The sequence below is a fragment of the Saimiri boliviensis genome, chromosome 12 (genome assembly GCF_048565385.1).
Source record: "Saimiri boliviensis isolate mSaiBol1 chromosome 12, mSaiBol1.pri, whole genome shotgun sequence".
In the NCBI taxonomy this organism is placed as follows: Eukaryota; Metazoa; Chordata; class Mammalia; order Primates; family Cebidae; genus Saimiri; species Saimiri boliviensis.
The window spans coordinates 99,146,302-99,163,846 of NC_133460.1; the positions used below are offsets into that span (position 1 = coordinate 99,146,302).

At 42.0% G+C, this 17,545-nt stretch overlaps 1 protein-coding gene across 16 annotated transcripts in view; it reads right to left on the reverse strand.

The window, feature by feature from the left end:
• Positions 1 to 17,545, reverse strand: part of ABLIM1 (actin binding LIM protein 1) — a 403,495-nt gene that overhangs the window by 253,745 nt on the left and 132,205 nt on the right. The window contains exon 1 of one of the 16 annotated variants that reach the window (XM_003922182.4): positions 11,884 to 14,803. The exons of 11 other annotated variants lie outside the window; for them this stretch is intronic. In XM_003922182.4, the coding sequence (XP_003922231.2) occupies positions 11,884 to 11,947 (64 nt within the window). In that variant the 5' untranslated portion in view covers positions 11,948 to 14,803. Of the gene's footprint in view, positions 1 to 11,883; positions 14,817 to 17,545 lie in introns of those variants that run through there. 4 more of the 16 variants (XM_003922180.4, XM_039464994.2, XM_010332766.3 and 1 more) reach the window with 4 other exon arrangements.

Sequence of the window (17,545 nt, forward strand, 5' to 3'; positions counted from 1 at the left end):
TGGTTCTCTTGCTATCTGAACACATGGCTCTTTCCATGGCTGTTGTATAATGGTAGAAAGTCCTCTTTATCTGTGTGGTTATAACCAGATGCTCCCTATGTCCCGAAATGGAACATCTTGCCCATTCCTATGTCCCAGATGTTCCCTATTTCCCATTCACTCTATGTAGCCAAGTATCCAATCACTGAAGAACTGTCGACACTGGGTAGAAAGCATAATGTTGATGACTTCCAAGCTGAAACCTACATTGCAATAAGATGACAGTATGGACCAGCTGATATGGTTTGGCTGTGTCCCCACCCAAATCTCATCTTGAATTGTAGCTCTCATAAATCCCCACATTTCATCAGAGGCACCTGGTGGGAGATAAATCATGGGGTGGGTTTTTCCCATGCTTTTCTCATGATAGTGAATAAGAGGGCAGTTCCTCTGAACACGCTGTCTTGGCTGCCGCCATGTAAGAGGTGACTTTGCTTCTCCTTCGACTTCTGCCATGATTGTGAGGCCTCCCCAGCCATGTGGAAATGTAAGTCCATTAAACCTCTTTCCTTTATAAATTAGTCAGTCTCAGTTATGTCCTTATAGCAGCGTGAGAACAGACTAATACACCAGCCACTAGCCTTCACGTGTATTTACATATGTAACTTGTGTCATGCTTACAAGGACCTTACACATTAGCTAAGATGTACTAGTTTCCTGGGGCTGCTATAACAAAGTATCAGAGACTGGGTGGTTTAAACAACAAAAACTGTCTCACAGTTCTGGAGACTAGTAATTCAAAGTCAAAGTGTCTGCAGAGTCAATTTCTTCTGAGGGCTGCGAGGGAGAATCTGGTCCATTCCTCCCTGCTACTCTCTGGTAGGCTCAGGCCTTTCTTGGTTTGAAGATGGTTTTCCTTGTGTCTTCACACCATTTGCTACCTCTGCATGTCCATCTCTGCATCCAAATTTCCTTTTTTTATAAGGACACCTTATGTTAGGTTAGAGCCTACCCTAACGACCTTGTCCTAACTTGATCATCTGTTAAGGTGATCCAAATAAGGTCACAGTCACAGGTACTGAAGATTAGGACTTCAACATCTTTTGTGGGGACACAATTCAATGCATAACCAGAAGAAAGGAAATTACCTGACATTGGGGCAAGATAACTTCTAAAGAAAAGAAGGAAACACAATTTTTATAAAAACAAATGAAAAGAAAATATGGCCAGGCATGGTGGCTCACACCTGTAATCCTAGCACTTTGGGAGGCTGAGGCCAGTGGATCACGAAGTCAGGAGATCAAGACCATCCTGGCCAACACGGTGAAATCCTGTCTCTACTAAAAATACAAAAATTAGTTGGGTATGGTGGTATACACCTCTAATTCCAGCTATTTGGGAGGCTGAGGCAGGAGAATGGCTTAAACTTGGGAGGCAGAGATCACAGTGAACCAAAATCATGCCACTGAATTCCAGCCTGGGTGACAGACTTAGACTCTGTCTAAAAAAAAGAAAGAAAGAAAGAAAGAAAATGTAAGAGAACAGTCAGTAAGCATGAGAATGGATTTATATGAGTATGTTTCCTGGGGAAATGGTATTCCCAAGAAACTCAGGGGATTTCAGATTATTGAGTTCTCAAAACCCCTCAATAATTTCTTTAAATTTTATTGCCAATCTCAGGCTTAATGACTAGAATGGAGAATCCTTTTTTTTTTTTTTTTTTTTTTTTTTTGAGACGGAGTTTGGCTCTTGTTACCCAGGCTGGAGTGCAATGGCGATCTCGGCTCACCGCAACCTGCGCCTCCTGGGTTCAGGCAATTCTTCTGCCTCAGCCTCCTGAGTAGCTGGGATTACAGGCAGGCGCCACCATGCCCAGCTAATTTTTTGTATTTTTAGTAGAGACGGGGTTTCACCGTGTTGACCAGGATGGTCTCGATCTCCTGACCTCATGATCCACCCGCCTCAGCCTCCCAAAGTGCTGGGATTACAGGCTTGAGCCACCGTGCCCGGCTTAGAATGGAGAATCCTAAGTCCTTTCAAAGTGCAGTTTTATTTTAATCATATGTATGTAAAACCAGTATGGAGTATTTTTTTTTTCTTTTTCTTTTTTTGAGACAGAGACTCTGTTACTCAGGCTGGAGTACAGTGGCATGATCTCAGCTCACTGCAACCTCTGCCTCCTGGGTTCAAGTGATTATTCTGCTTCAGCCTCCCAAGTAACTGGAAGTGCAGGTGTGTGTCACCATGCCTGGTTAATTTTTGTATTTCTAATACAGATGGGGTTTTGCCATGTTGGCCAGGCTGGTCCCCAACTCCTGACCTCAAGTAATCTGCCTCCCTCGACCTCCCAAAGTGATGAGATTACAGGCATGAGCCACCACACCTGGCCATGTTTATCTACCTGAAGAAAAATCCCCCTTACTTCTGAAGAACCTGGTTCCCTCCCTCTGCGGGCCCCTCCTGGAATTCTTGGCATGTTATGTCCACTTGTCTGCCACTGCTGCTGGCCCCATGAGCTCCACAAAGGGAAGACTCACAGCCACCTTTCTCATGACTATATCCCCAGGTCCTAGCACAGTGACTGGCACATGGTAGGAGCTCAGTAAATCACAGCGAAATGAATGAAATAAAACAATCTCCTTTATGCCCCTTCTTCTGTGTGTATTATGACATTGCCATCGGGGGAAAAAACAAAACAAAACAAAAACCAAAAAACAGAAACACCTGAGAGAAGTATGAAGCCTGAGAAAAATTTTAATAGAATTAAGCCTCTTATCCAAGGAGCAGTCTGCCTTCCCATCTTTCCTAAAGCTACACTCCAAACTCTTCTGTATCTGGATTTAACCAGCAGAAATCTGACTAACTGGCTGGGTACAGTGGCTCACGCCTGTAATCCCAACACTTTGGGAGGCTGAGGTAGGTGGATTACTTGAGGCCAGGAGTTTAAGACCATCCTGGCCATCATGGCGAAATCCTGTCTCTACGAAAAGATATAAAAAATGAGCCAGGTGTGGTGGTGCGCGCCTGTAATTTCACCTACTTGGGAGGCTGAAGCAGGAGAAACACTTGAACCCGGGAGGCGGAGGTTGCAGTGAGCCAAGATTGCCCCACTGCACTCCAGCCTGGGCAACAGAGCCAGACTCTATCTCAAAAAAAAAAAAAAAGAAAAAAAAAAAAAGAAATCCATCTAACTACAGGTTTCTGACTACAAGCTGACTATCACTGAGTAAACTGTATTAAATATTTCTAGCAAAAAACTGTTCATTTTGTGACAGTATTCCAGGCTTTATTTTATTCTATCTACAAATATGGAGAGGAATCACACAGAAACTGGTGAGTAAACTCTAAGTGAAATACAATTGACAGTAGAAAAATACCCATTCAAATTCTGCACCGTTTGCTGATGGTTAAAAATCAACCATTCTTTTTTAATTCCTTTAGTTCCTTGACACAAATCTAGGTCACATCAGTCAAATAAGTGTTTTAAAATGGCATAAAATCAAATCACTTTAATTAGGTATTTCTTTCATTTTATTTCTAATCCTTTTTTTCCTCATTCTCCAGCTAAGCAAAAACATGAACATTCTTAGCAAACAGGTTTTCAAACAGACTTTCAGAGCAGAAACAATTTGTAGCAAGTAACATTTTGAAAGAATGATGAGTTTTCACGAGTGTTTTCATTCTGACTGAACTAATGACATTAACCTGTTGGTAAATTTATTGAACAACCATACAATTGTTTTCTGACTTTATTTCTAAAGCATGTCTTGTTAAGCTAAACTAATCTTTATTACCTTTGAAACCATGGATTCTTCTTCAAGAAGGCTTCCATAGCTGACTCTTTCTTATTTCTTTCAGTAGTCTAGGGCAATGGTCTGTAAACCAGTGCCTGCTGCCTGTGTTTGCAAATAAAGTTTTGTTGAAAGCAGCCATGTTCACTTATTTATGTATTGTCTATGGCTGCTTTTGTGCTATCATCTCAGACCTGAGTAGTTGCAGCAGAGATCATTTGGCTCACAAAGACTAGAATATTTACTGTTGTGCCCACTACAGAAAACGTATGCTTTAGGCTGATCACACAAAGTGTTCAAGTCTTGTATTTCTTAGCTTTTTGCTCTATAAACATCTTATTCATTGATTTCATCTGTGTACCATTTCCTTGAGTTTGGTTAGAAAGTTCCCTAAGGGTTAGATTGTCTTTTATTTTCTTTTTTAAACCAAGAATAAAGTATTTCAGGTTAACTGAGCATACGAATTTTACTTCACTGAGTCTCAGTAAGTGTCCACACCAGAACCACCGCTACTGCATAGAAACCATGGTGGATTCCACCAGTGGCTGAATTTATCACCCCTCCTTCCATCCATGCCCTTTGCCGTGTAACTTTGCAATGCCTTCTCACTTTGAGACTTGAATTGATGATGTGACTCGTCTGGCTTATAGAACAAAGAAGTGACAGTGCGCCAGTTATGACCCTAGGCCTCAAGAGGTCACGCGTGTTTCTACGTGCTCTCTTGCCCTCTGTGCCAGCATGACAAGGCCATGGCTAGGATAGCCTGCTGGTCCCAAGAGGAGGATGGGAGATGCATAGAGCAGAGCTGCCCCCAAACCTGAGTGAACTTGCCAAACTGCCCACCAGTTCAGCCTACAGCAGCTGATCCCCAGCCAAACTGGAGATTCATGAAAAATGATAAATAGTTGTCACCGTAAGCTTTGGAATTTTGGAATGGTTTATGAAGCCACATTACTTAATTGATATGAGTATCTTTCCTGAAAGTACCCTTAACACTTCTATTTCCTTGGAATTTTAAAGGTAAAAATGAAACAGTTGCAATTTTTTTGTTGTTGTTTAGTGATACGGCTTTTACGGAACTATGTACCCTTAAGGGTGATATATAGAAACGACCTTTATTAGCCAAATATCAAAAGAAATCAACTTATCAATAAGAATTTACTGAACACAAATCATGTGCTCATTACTGAGATTCCTGAAAAACAGAAAAATCGTATTCTTGGATAGGTATAGTGGCTGATGCCTATAATCCCAGCACCTTGGAAGGCTGAGGCAGGAGGACCACTTGAGGCCAGGAGTTTGAGACCTGCCTGGGCAACATAGCAAGATCCCGTCCCTAGACAAAAATAAAAATAAAGAAATTAGCTGGGCATGGTGGTGTGTGTTACTCAGGAGGCTGAGATGGGCATATTGCTTTAAGCCCAGAAGTTTGAGATTGCAGTGAGGCATGACTGTGCCACTGCACTCTAGCCTGGGCGACAAAGTGAGACCCTGCCCCCCCCCCAAAAAAAAAGATACTCTCTAATCTCAAGGAACTTACAGTTCTGTTGTTGGAAATAAAATAAAATGTGAGATAGAGTATAAGACAATAATTGTGTGTTAAAATCTACAGGAACTGTGAACTTCTGGCCAAACGTGATGCTTTGAATGCGTGTTTATCTCTGTGCCCTACCAAAACTTCAAAGAGAACAAGGGAGGAACAACGAGGGAGGAACAAGAGATGTCTGCACAATTTTGAAAGTGAGAAAGTGGATGGATGGCTCAGTGCTTTCTAGCTTTCAGCATTGGGATTACAGATGGGTCAGACCTATAATCCCATCACTTTATAGGCTAAGGCAGGAGGACTGCTTATGCCCAGGAGCTTGAGATCAGCCTGGGCTATATAGAGAGACCCTATTTCTACAAAAATTAACTGGCTGTGGTTGCACACAAATGTACTCCCAGCTACTAGCGAGGCCAAGGTGGGAGAATCAGATGAGCCTGGGAGGCTGAGGCTGCCATGAGCTGTGATTGCACCACAGGACTCCACCCTGGGCCACAGAGCAAGACCCTGTCTCAACAACAACCACCACAAAAATGGATGGATGATGTAACCAAGGAAGAAAAAAATGAAACTTAATGTGGAGGGGGAGGTATCACTAGAGGCAAGCCAGGAAAGGTTCAGAAATTGGAGGCACCAGGTCCTGCTGACGGTAAGAAGAAGGACGATACTGTAAACAGGATGAGTTGACAATCTTTATGGCAAAGAGTTAAACCCCGTTTTTCCTCGACTTCTCTCTGCCAGGAGACTAACCCATGATGCCTCCAGCTGAAGATGACATGACGTGCTCCGCCACGCTGGAAGATCCTAGCCTGTTCCACATGTGAGGAGATGGGGCAAGAGAGAGGAGGCAACCTTTTTCAACTCTTTTAGCTGTTTATCTCGGGACTTACTTCCATCTTTCTAAACAAGATGCTTATATGGCCATCTTTCGATTTTTTTTTTCGCTGTAGACATTATCTACCAATCCACTTCAAAGGAAGGATAGGATTTAGCTCTTTTACATTCTTAACAATAGATAACTAAATGTAAATTCTACCAATGGAACTCTAAAATTTGCCTCACAAGTGCCAGGCATCAGTTGAAATTGCTGATTTTTTTAAATGATTTTGTTTTTTTCATTAAATTGATTTTTCATGAATGTCTGCTACATGCCAGCTGTTATACCAGAAAGATACTGACACACAGTGATGAATAGGAAGGACAGTTTCTTCCTTCATGGAGCCCACAGTCTTGTGAATGAGTAAGGTGGGGAGAGGGCAGTACCAGTGATCATAAGCATCTGATTTTAGGTAGCTGTTTATTCCATATCTATTACTCCTCTACTGTTCTAAGGCAGGGGTCAGCAAACTATGGCCCACAGGCCAATTCTGGCTCACAGACCAATTTTCTATGAACTCTAAATTAAGAATGGGGTTTCTTTGTCTTTGCTTTTGTTTTGATTTTAATTTTAAAAGATGGTTTTGAAAAGAAGAGGTCAGGTGCCGTGGCTCATGCCTGTAATCCCAGCTCTTTGGGAGGCTGAGGCAGGTGGATCGCTTCAGTTTAGGAGTTCAAGACCAACCTGAGCAACATGGTGAAACCCCGCCTCCACAAAAAATACCAAAAGGCCAAGCATGATGGTGTGTGCCTGTAACTACTCAGGAGGCTGAGGTAGGAGGAGCTGGAGCCTAGGAGGTGAAGGTTGCAGTGAGCTGAGATCGTGCCACTGCAGTCCAGCTTGGGTGACAGAGTGAGACCCTGTCTCAAAATAAAATAAAATAAAATAAAAAGGAAGAAAAAAAGGAGGAAGGGAGGGAGGGAGGGAAGGAAGGAAGGAAGGGATAGGGAGGAAAGAAGGAAGGAAGGAAGGAAGGGCAGCAGCAGCAGTGACACCAACCATATGGCTTATCAAACCTAAAATCTGACTATGTAGCTCTTTACAAAAAAAGTGCGCTGCCTGGTATCCTGAAGGCCTGCCAGAACCCTATTATTTACTGTTAGTTTTCTCCCCACCAAACAGGTCAAATTAGAAATATCTTACAACTTTTAATAAATTGCGTGTTTATTCAACCGTGAAATATAAAAATGCAAAAGGTCTCACTGGGAAATGCCACATTCTGGAGCAGAAATGCCCCAGTTTTGGTCATCTTAGGAAGTCAAGCTAGAAAAACTCGACACTCCTCGGTTCTCTCATTCTTGTCTTCCATTCACAGGAGAAGACACTATCTGCCCTTTAAAACTAGGAATATGCATTACTTTGAAGAAAATAAAATACATAAATAAAACAACCAATAGTTGTTATCCTCAAAGTTTGGGCAGCAGTCAAAGGGAGCTTTTGCCTCTCAAGTAGTGTTTGACATTTGTACAATGAAAGCCTATTCTTGTATGATTTGGTAATTAAAAATAAGCAAAACACACAGACATAAAACTAAAATAAAATTACCAAACTAGAATCAAGGCCTTGGATTTATAGCACTATTCAATGATATAAATAATTTGCAAGAATCTGAATCTCCCAGATGGAACTCTAATTGCCAATTATATAACCCATTCATTATTATGCGTGAGGCACTGTGCCATGAGTTTTATAGATATTCTCACTTCATCCTCACAATCTTATTAAGCAGACAGTATTGTTATCTCTGTTTTACAGATGTGGAAACTGAGGCTTAGAGAAGTTGAGAAATTTTGCCAAGGTTATACAGCCAGTAGATATCCAAGCTACCATCTGACCAAATCTCTCTGTGTCTAGAGCTCAAACACTTCACCAGTGCATTATGCTCAAAAGGAGCATGCATTCCTTCTACAAGTCTATAATTATGCATTTTTATTTCTTTAAATCACTTTGAAATTTACCAAGGAACAATCATGTTAGCAAGGGGAAAATAAATCCCCAATCCTCTGTGGCTCTGGCAGTGACGAAGGGGCAGAAATGGTTTTTGAGGACAAGAGACACCCTTCCATCATACTGGAGCCACGGTGAGAAGTGACCCCTGCTCAGATCTGCCCCTTGTAACCAGTGGGCCCTCCCTAGCCAGCGTTCTAAGGTCTTTAAATGATGACATCTTCTCAGATCATTGATCCCAACAGTCTCATTCTTCACTCTGAGCGGGTCATTACGTAATGTCTCATGTTGGTTAGATGCCCATATATGCCAGTGGACCTTCTAGGATTATCATTCTACATGACAGAGATTTATTCTGAACAGTACCTAGCATGGTGCCTGCCACCTACTGAAAAGTGCTTGGTAAATTCATTACAGCAAAATGTTAACGAACAGCTCCAATGCCAAGTCCAGGGATAGCTCCATGACTCATCAGCAGACCCTCCCTGATGAAGCTACCAATTAGAGACAGATTATTACAGTGAGAGTCACTCCAAACTTAAAAAAAAAGATGTGGGTGGGGCCAAGAGCCATAATCAGTGAAGTGGCTGATTAATCCATGAATCTGCAGGTACATTTAGCTATTCATATGACCAGCATTACATTTATATGGAAAATGGGGCTAGCAGACCATTTAAACCATTTTATTTATTTATTAGTTATTTTTGAGAGAGAGAGTTTTCCTCTTGTTGCCCAGGCTGGAGTACTGTGGCTCGATTTTGGCTCACTGCAACCTCTACCTCTGGGTTCAAGTGATTCTCCTGCCTCAGCCTTCTGAGTAGCTGGATTATAGGTGTGTGTCACCATGCCTAGTTAATTTTATATTTTCAGTAGAGACGGGTTTTCACCATGTCGACCAGGCTGGTCTCAAACTCCTGAACTCAGGTGATGCGCCTGCCTTGGGCTCCCAAAGTGCTGGGGTTACAGGCGTGAACCATCACACTTGGCCTAAACCATTTAAAAATAGTCACCAGGGATGTGCTTCCCACAAAATAACATCACCCCATTATTAACATGCTGCATTTCCCCAAGAGCACTCTGTTTACTATAACCCCTTCTAACTCTCTACACCACTTCAATTCACATGTCAGCAGAACATATGTTTTCCGGGCAAAATATTACAAAGAAGAGTGATACCAGGCTTGGAGAGTTTCTGTTCCAGGAAGATTTTCAAGGTACCCTGCTGTGGTCACAAGCCTAGGGAGCATATGACTCAGACAGAAGCTCTCAAGACCCATTCTATTGCTGACTGCTTCATGGAAATCCAGCACCCAATTCTCCCAGAATGCTGCCTGCTCCCACTCCTTGGGCACGTTCCCAGCAATGTCATGCTCTGATTGACCCACTGGTCACTGCCTTTGGCAGAGCGCATTTGCAGTGGCAGCTGTGATGCCTTCGGAAGCAGGAAGACCTGTCTGGTGCTTCCATTCTCTCATATGAAACCTAAAAGCAGTGCTAATCAGCACTTTGCATTTTTCCCCTTTTTGGAAATGAATGACATTTAGTGACAAGTCTTATAAAATCCCTATATTCTGAATTGCTTTCCTGGCCACCACCCCAACATTTAAAGTATGTTAACAATGGAGACATACATGTCAGCAGTCAGATTTTAATATAAAATTGAAGGCTGGATATCTCAAATGCCCAAATTACTACTAATTGTATGCAAATACTAGCTCTAAGTATATCCTTTAGAGCAGAAGGTTATAAGTCACTGTATCAGTCTTAAATCAACAGCCATCTAACTAGCTAACGTTTTCAAGGTATGCCAGGAGAGAAAGGACAGAATGATCTTCTCTTACTAAAGAGAGATGGATGAACAGCTACAAGATTTGCTGTTGTTTTAAAACACCAGGGAACCAGCTAATGAGAATAAGAAATAAAATGTAAGCTGGATCAGACCTGTTTATTACATATCCTTTCAAAACATCCTTTTGCTTTTTTAAAAAAAGTGAATTAAAATCATTGCCCATATTCCCTACAGAGAGTACATTTAAAACAATGCAGAGTCGCAAACCCCTTATGTTCCAAACATAAGGTGTGCCTGTTTTTAAGTCTCAGAATAATTTGCCAACTTCCAATTTAATTATGACTGAGCTTCAAGTCAACTGTTGAGTGTTCTAGAGATATAGTTTCTGTAGATTCCAGCTGGTAGCAAGTGGAAAAACTCCAAATACCTTAAAAATATGCCACAGAGTAGAAGGGAGGAGAGTAGTTAAAAAACAAGGAAGAGAAAGAAAGTTGTACTTTCTGGTTTGACCACTAAAAATATAATTAGATGTATTGCTTACTCTGTTTACTTACAGTCTCTCTGCATGTAAGATTTCTCCCAAAACCTGCCCTATCTTGCTGGAAATCTAAAGTAAAATCCACTCTTTGTACAGTACAACAGAGGACTTCAAATTCATTTAAAGACATCCAGACATCTTGAGATATTCTAATTTTATCACTAGGACCCCATTCAGTTGGAAAAGACATGGCATCATAATTTTCTACTCTAAATATAGCAGCAATACATGAATGCATTCTAATTAATATGCATAGTGTTCTTATTAAAATTTGGATTCTAAGCTTCAGGAAGGCCCAAAGTGTTAAAAAAAATCTTGCGTGAACCTGAGGTGACCTTACACTTTAGCAAGAACAGGGGAGGGAAGAGTTGGAGCAGAGTTCTTGGCTGACCACCCAAGTGGGGCTATTATCAACTTTACATTTTACTACTCTAATGTTTGTCAGCTTTCGTCTTTACAATAATGTCTAAGGCAGGTCAGTAAGGAACAGGAAATCAGTATGGTCTTCAAAATCATGCTCATTTACAGGAGAAAACTGTGTGGCATAAAAAGCCACCATGAATTATTCATCAGTTACAGCATGTGCCAACCTCAGATTCCTTTGTACCTCTTAACAAGTGTATACATGTGAAATATAGCAGACCAGCCTCCCCAGTCCTACCAGTCCCAGGTACGAAGGCAAACCCAGGCTCACCGGAGATCCTGTGACGCTGAGAAGAGCTGTGACATTGGAAGTGAAGGAGGGAGGGGCCCAGCCTATATGCCTTATCTGGAATTACCCAGGAGTCTACTCTCCAGAAACCAAAATAAGTTACATTCTCTTATCTTAAGGGGTCCAGTATCAAAAGAATCAGCAACTGATTGGCACAGTCTGTAAGTTTCAATGGAGCAACCTGCGAGACTGTGGGGCCACCCTCGGCAGCTCTGTTTGAGGTGGTGTTGGCTGTTGGCCCCTGGGGATGCTGAGCAGGACCAGCTGGAACACTCCTGAAGCCAACCAACTCACCAGGAAACAAACTCCCCCATCAAACACAACTGTAGGGAAAGCATCCTAGGGATGGCATCCAAACTCAGACAAAAGGCCCGGAAATAGGATCACAGGTGTTTGCCCATAGTCACTGAGGATGCTTTTTAATGTGCCCGACAAACCAGTTGAGTTGAACTGGGCACCTGCTACAAAACAGTCATGTCGATTTTAACATCCTACTATATTAAGAATACCTGTAAATATGTTGACAAATACAATGTGCATTTTATACAGATGCATTTTATACTATCACAGAAATAGATGGTCGTGTTATGATAATAAGTGTAAAACAATTTTATCAAATGGAAAAGCCCTGCATCTTTCCTCATCTTTAAAGACATGGTAAACCCCAGACAGAATATATGTCAAGTTTATGAAATGGACGGTCTAACCTTTGTAGTCTCCGATGGTGTGATGAGGGTCCATGAGCTCAGTCATTTCCAAGGTCATTAACATGCGCAAAGCTCTAGGGGTTCGGCTTTTCTTCACTAGGCATCTGACATACAGAAAGGCTGCAGCACTCCTCAAAGGAGAGGCTGGGCCCTGGCTCTCCTCCCAGGAGTCTGTGGGCTGAACTGGACCCGAGGGAGGGGTGTGCCACCGGCGGGTGTGCCACAGCCAGAGCAGGAAGAATGAGGAGTTTCCTGAGTGAGTCTAGCTCCTTCCTCACGTACAGAGTCCGCATCCCCTTCTTCTCTTGAGCCTGCTCCTACCACTTCTAAAGAGACCCCTGCAGAAGCACATCAGCTCATTGACACCACACCCACAGAAAACACTCATTTCTGGGAAGCCACTATTAAAACACGCCAAGAATGTTCCTAGGATTTTCCTCCACTCTGCACAATCCAGAATCCAGATTTGGGTCACTGTCATTTCACAAGAACTGAAATGCATGAAACAAAGAAAAAAAAGGATCCATTTTCCCCAAGCCTTCTGCCTTCTCTTTTTCCTTAATGAATTACTATCTCCACCAGATGGGCTTTTAATTATTTTCTTCAATACTAGAATTTTTTTTAAAAAAATATTATAACTTGGAGAGGCTTTTTTTTTTTTTTTTTATTAACAGCCTGATTCTTCATCATGGCTTTGGAAACAGTTCCCAGACAAAGTCCTGGTATAAGACCAGGAGTGGACTTTGAGCCTTTTTGTATTAGGTACACATGCTGTCTGAAAACAATGACCTCATCCGGAAAGACTCAGGAAAGAGGCATTTTTTTTCCTTTCATCAGTAATGCCCTGATGCTGGGCTGGATTACTCACCACCCACAATGCAACTTTTCTCCCAGTCAGTTTTGAACACCAGGAATTTTGCACGTTCGGAAAGTTATGAACACAGTTTAAATGGAAAAAGACGCTTAGGACACATATCCTTGGCATCAGATACACACATTGGCTAAGAAATAGAAGGCAACTGGCATAATTGCCTTAAGTGTGAGGGTAAAACATTTAATTCCTCCAATAAAGATGTAACCAGCAGCACCCATTGTGAGATATTAGTTTAATGTAAGGTAATCAATCCACTGAAAAAGAAGCCTATTTGAAACACACTGGCCAAATACAAAGTTTGATTAATTGAAGAGTCCCGGCTTACTCTCTTCCCCGGCTAAGTGGCTTTTTTGTTTTAATCTAAAATGACTCGGGTAGACAGCCATCCTCGTGGGTCACCCAGTGTGCCCTTTCCCTGGTCCAGGCTACCGCCTGGAACTTGGTGCCTCTGATAATGTCCTCCTGACTTGGCTGTAGCACCAGGCGCCAGACAAAGAATCACAACTGGATCGCTCGTTGATAAAACGCTTGTCATTTGCAGAGCTGTCATGTGTCAGCTGCTGCCACAGGCCAGTCACATCCACTGGAATCTTCTGATCACGCCTAATGCCTTGCATTCTCATGACAGTGACTCCGTACTTTAGCCTAAAGTGTTTTTTGCTAGTGTCTTGGGATTTTTACCGTAAGGATGGAAGTCTTTTATCCTTGCATTTTACATTCTTGTTAGCCTTCATTTAAAATGTCATGGAGGCTAGTTTTCCCTACTCCCTTAAATCTCGAAGTATTATTCCTACTTGATATTAAATGAGAGAAGAAACCAAGCACAGTGTTATAGCTATTTTGGGGGGCTAAAATAGGGTTCTGGTTTAAAAGCAACCTGCACTGCATTGGTTCCTTGCCTTTTACAAGGCGGGACTGGGCAAAGTGGGTGGGAGGGTAGAAAATCCAATATTGAAACTTCGATTTTTTTGAACATTGAGCAATAAAGTAATTCTTTCTTAATCATAGTCATGCAAACTTGACTTGTGTTAGTTGTACCATGGATAATTTGGTTGATGATTTATTACAGTCAAGAAACTGGCTGGGTATGATGACTCATGTCTGTAACCACAGCACTTTGGGAGGCCAAGATGGGAGGATAGTTTGAGCTCTGGAATTTCAGACCAGCCTGGGAAGGATTGTAGGACATTATCTCTATTAAAAATTTTTTTAAAAAAATTAGGCAGGCATGGTGGCCTGCACCTATAGTCCTAGCTAGTCAGGAGGCTGAGGCAGGAGGATGGCTTGAGCCTGGAAGATTGAGGCTGCAGTGAGCCATGATCACACCACTGCACTCCATCCTGGGCGTCAGGGTGAAACAAAAAAACAAAACAAACAAACAGAACAAACACAAGCAAAAACAAAAGAGATGAAACCAACTGCTTACCTTACTTGTTTAAAATGTACAACTTTCTTCCTCTCTTCCTCCCTTCACTCCTTTCTTCCTCCTTTCTTTCTCTTTCTCTCTCTTTCTATCTTTCTTTCTTTTTGAGACAGGGTCTCACTCTGTCACCTAGGCTGGATTGCACTGCCACAATCACAGGTCACTGTGGCCTCGACCTCCTGGGTTCAAGTGATCCTCCTTCTTCAGCCTCCCATGTGGCTGGAACTGCAGGCACGTGCCACCATGCCTGGCTATTTTTAAATTATTATTATTTTTTGTAGAGACGGAATCTCCCTATGTTGCCCAGGCTGGTCTCAAACTCCTAGACTCAAGTAATCCTATTGCCTCAGCCTCTCAAAGTGCTATGATTACAAGCAAGAGCCACAGTGCCTGGCCTCACTCAACCATTTTCTAATTAAATAGCAATGGAGCTTATACCATGTCATTTTGAAATCAGAGACACAGTTGTGTGTTCCTTATCTTATCTGATTCAGTCATCTTAGAAACACAGAGCATAAATCTTTCCAAACCACGCTTCTAGAATCCTTCACAGAAAAGTGACTGTCAGCAAAACAAACACAAATGCTTAAAATTGCATCTTCACCTATATTTGAGAAATGCTTGATTAATTTTTTTTTTTTTTTTTTTTTTTTTTTTTTTTTTGAGACGGAGTTTTGCTCTTGTTACCCAGGCTGGAGTGCAATGGCGCGATCTCGGCTCACCGCAACCTCTGCCTCCTGGGTTCAGGCAATTCTCCTGCCTCAGCCTCCTGAGTAGCTGGGATTACAGGCATGCGCTACCATGCCCAGCTAATATTTTGTATTTTTAGTAGAGACGGGGTTTCACCATGTTGACAAGGATGGTCTCGATCTCTTGACCTCATGATCCACCCACCTCGGCCTCCCAAAGTGCTGGGATTACAGGTGTGAGCCACCGCGCCTGGCGATTAAATATTGTTAAAGTTCTCTTAACCATGGACTTACTATGTATTAATATGCAGGTGTGCCTATAACTAAGATACATAAGAAGCATTTCCTAAATTCATTCAACCAGAGAACCCCCAGCCCAGTAGAACTATTAACTTTCCACAAAACAGAGCCTGGAAAACATTTCTCTGAGGAAAGAGAGAGCTAGAAAGGGTTTTGGAGATAATTTCTATCACAGTTTCAAAGACAAGAAGTTTAAAGCCAGAAGAATTTAGGGACTTGCCCAAGGCCAGCACAGGATGCATGAGGAGGACAATTCTTCTGCCCTGTGACATTCTGAGTGGCCACGATAGGCTAGCATGCTTGGCTCTGTTTGCAATTAAGGTATGACTGAAAGTGATGCTATCATATCCTGGTAACATCAATGCTGCCGTGTTCTTAGGCAAACAGCATACCTTGCAACAGATTATGTTAAAAGACCTGGCCTAGGCCTGTTTTGCAATTACAGAATGGGAGACAAAGCTTACCACAGTGTAATTTATGATGGGGCTGGGAGTGAAAAATAGCAGATATCAGTAACAAAACATTCACAGGGCCTTGGCCTCATCTTTTAAACTAAGCAGAAGAGACAGAAACTTGAAGCAAATTGAATTCCACATGAAAAATGATTCCACTGGGAAAGAGAAAAACTAAGTTTCTTAAAAGGTCATATTCAATAAGGAAGAAGAAACTTCGAGACTTTATCTAGAAAGGCACAGAACAGAAGTAATGATTTGTCATTTTCCCTGAACTTGTACTCCAGTGACATGCAATTATAAGCCCAAATCATTGGTTCCAACCCAAGCTCAGCTATATGACTTTGTTGGAGATCAGTTTCCAAAACTATTAGGTTGGAGCAAAAGTCATTGCGGTTTTTGCCATTACTTTCAATGTAATGGCAAATTACTTTTGCCTCAACCTAATAAAAGGAGTGTGCAGTTCACCACACACTTCAACAGAAAGCTTAACCTGGAAATGGCGTTTATAGCATACAATTATCTCCTCCGTGGTATTATTCCAGTTTCTGCTTATAACTTCCAGGTGGATCGCATGAAATTATTTTTGTGAATGGAAACGAAATTTCATGAACTTTTCTGTTATCAACCCCTATTACATACAGTCACTATACACCTCAGCTTCATAAACTGCAAAGAGAATGGCCTTATTATCATTCATAGCTCACACTGGCGGAGGACTCACTCTCTTCAGGCATTGAACAAAGATTCCCTCATTGACTTCTTATCACCCTCTAGGGCAAGGACCATCATGTCCATTTTAAAGATGAGGCAGTTAAAGAAAAGATGAGAAGTTAAAGAAATTGCCCAAGATCACTCCACTAACAAGGAGTATAGTTGGGGCTTGGACATAAGCAGCTAGAATCAGAGACCGTACCCAGGATGCTAAAACTATTCCCAAGAATATTAAAACAGCTCAGGATGAATCAGTAATCAGAGAAGATGCCAAAGCCGTTTCCATGCCTGAAGTAATGGTAGGGTAACATAAAAGACAAGTTTAGCAGTCCAAAATGTTAGCGTTATGTCCAAAGTCTGTTTATGCTTTTTGCAAAAAGTCTGAATACTCAAAGACTGTGTGTGCAGGGAGGGGTTCTTATTACTGACCTCAGAAGAATCATTTTTCTGAGTCACAATCTGCTTTCAAGAGATTTTCCTGAATTAATCTCTTCCACAAAGATGGCCGATGGGTAGTTCCCATCTCTGCAGAGGCTGCAGGGAGGGAGGCCATCATAGCAGGCTGTTTCTCTCACCTCCCGGCTACTGTACAGGGCATTTTACCAAGTTCAGGCAGAAGCTGCCATCCCGCATCTTCTAGACCAGGAAGAGGTAGAAGACCCAGCTTCTTGTCCTGGTCCTAACATCAGCTCACCAATGATCCTAGGCAAGTCACCAGTTTTCCAAATCTGTAAAATGGGCCAGTAATACCTGTTCTATCTACCTCAGAATAGATGAGGAAGACAGAGTCTACACACCCCCCTTTTTTTTTCTTGAGATAGAGTCTTACTCTGTCACCCAGACTGCAGTACAGTGGTTCAGTCTCGGCTCACTACAACCTCCACCTCCCAGGTTCAAGTGATTCTCATGCCTCAACCTCCTGAGTAGCTGGGATTTACAGGCATGTGCCACCATGCCCGGCTAATTTTTGTAGTTTTAGTACAGATGGGCTTTCACCATGCTGACCACACTGGTCTTGAACTCCTGGTCTCAAGTAATCCATCCATCTTGGCCTCCCAAAGTGCTGGGATCACAGGCGTGAGCCACTGTGGCTGGCCACACCTTTTTTTTTTTTTTTTTTTTAACTCTTTTTCTTTTTCCTTTCCTCGCCTTCTTCCTTCCCAATTCTTTTTCCTTTTCCTTTTTTTTTTTTTCTCTTTATGATCTGTAT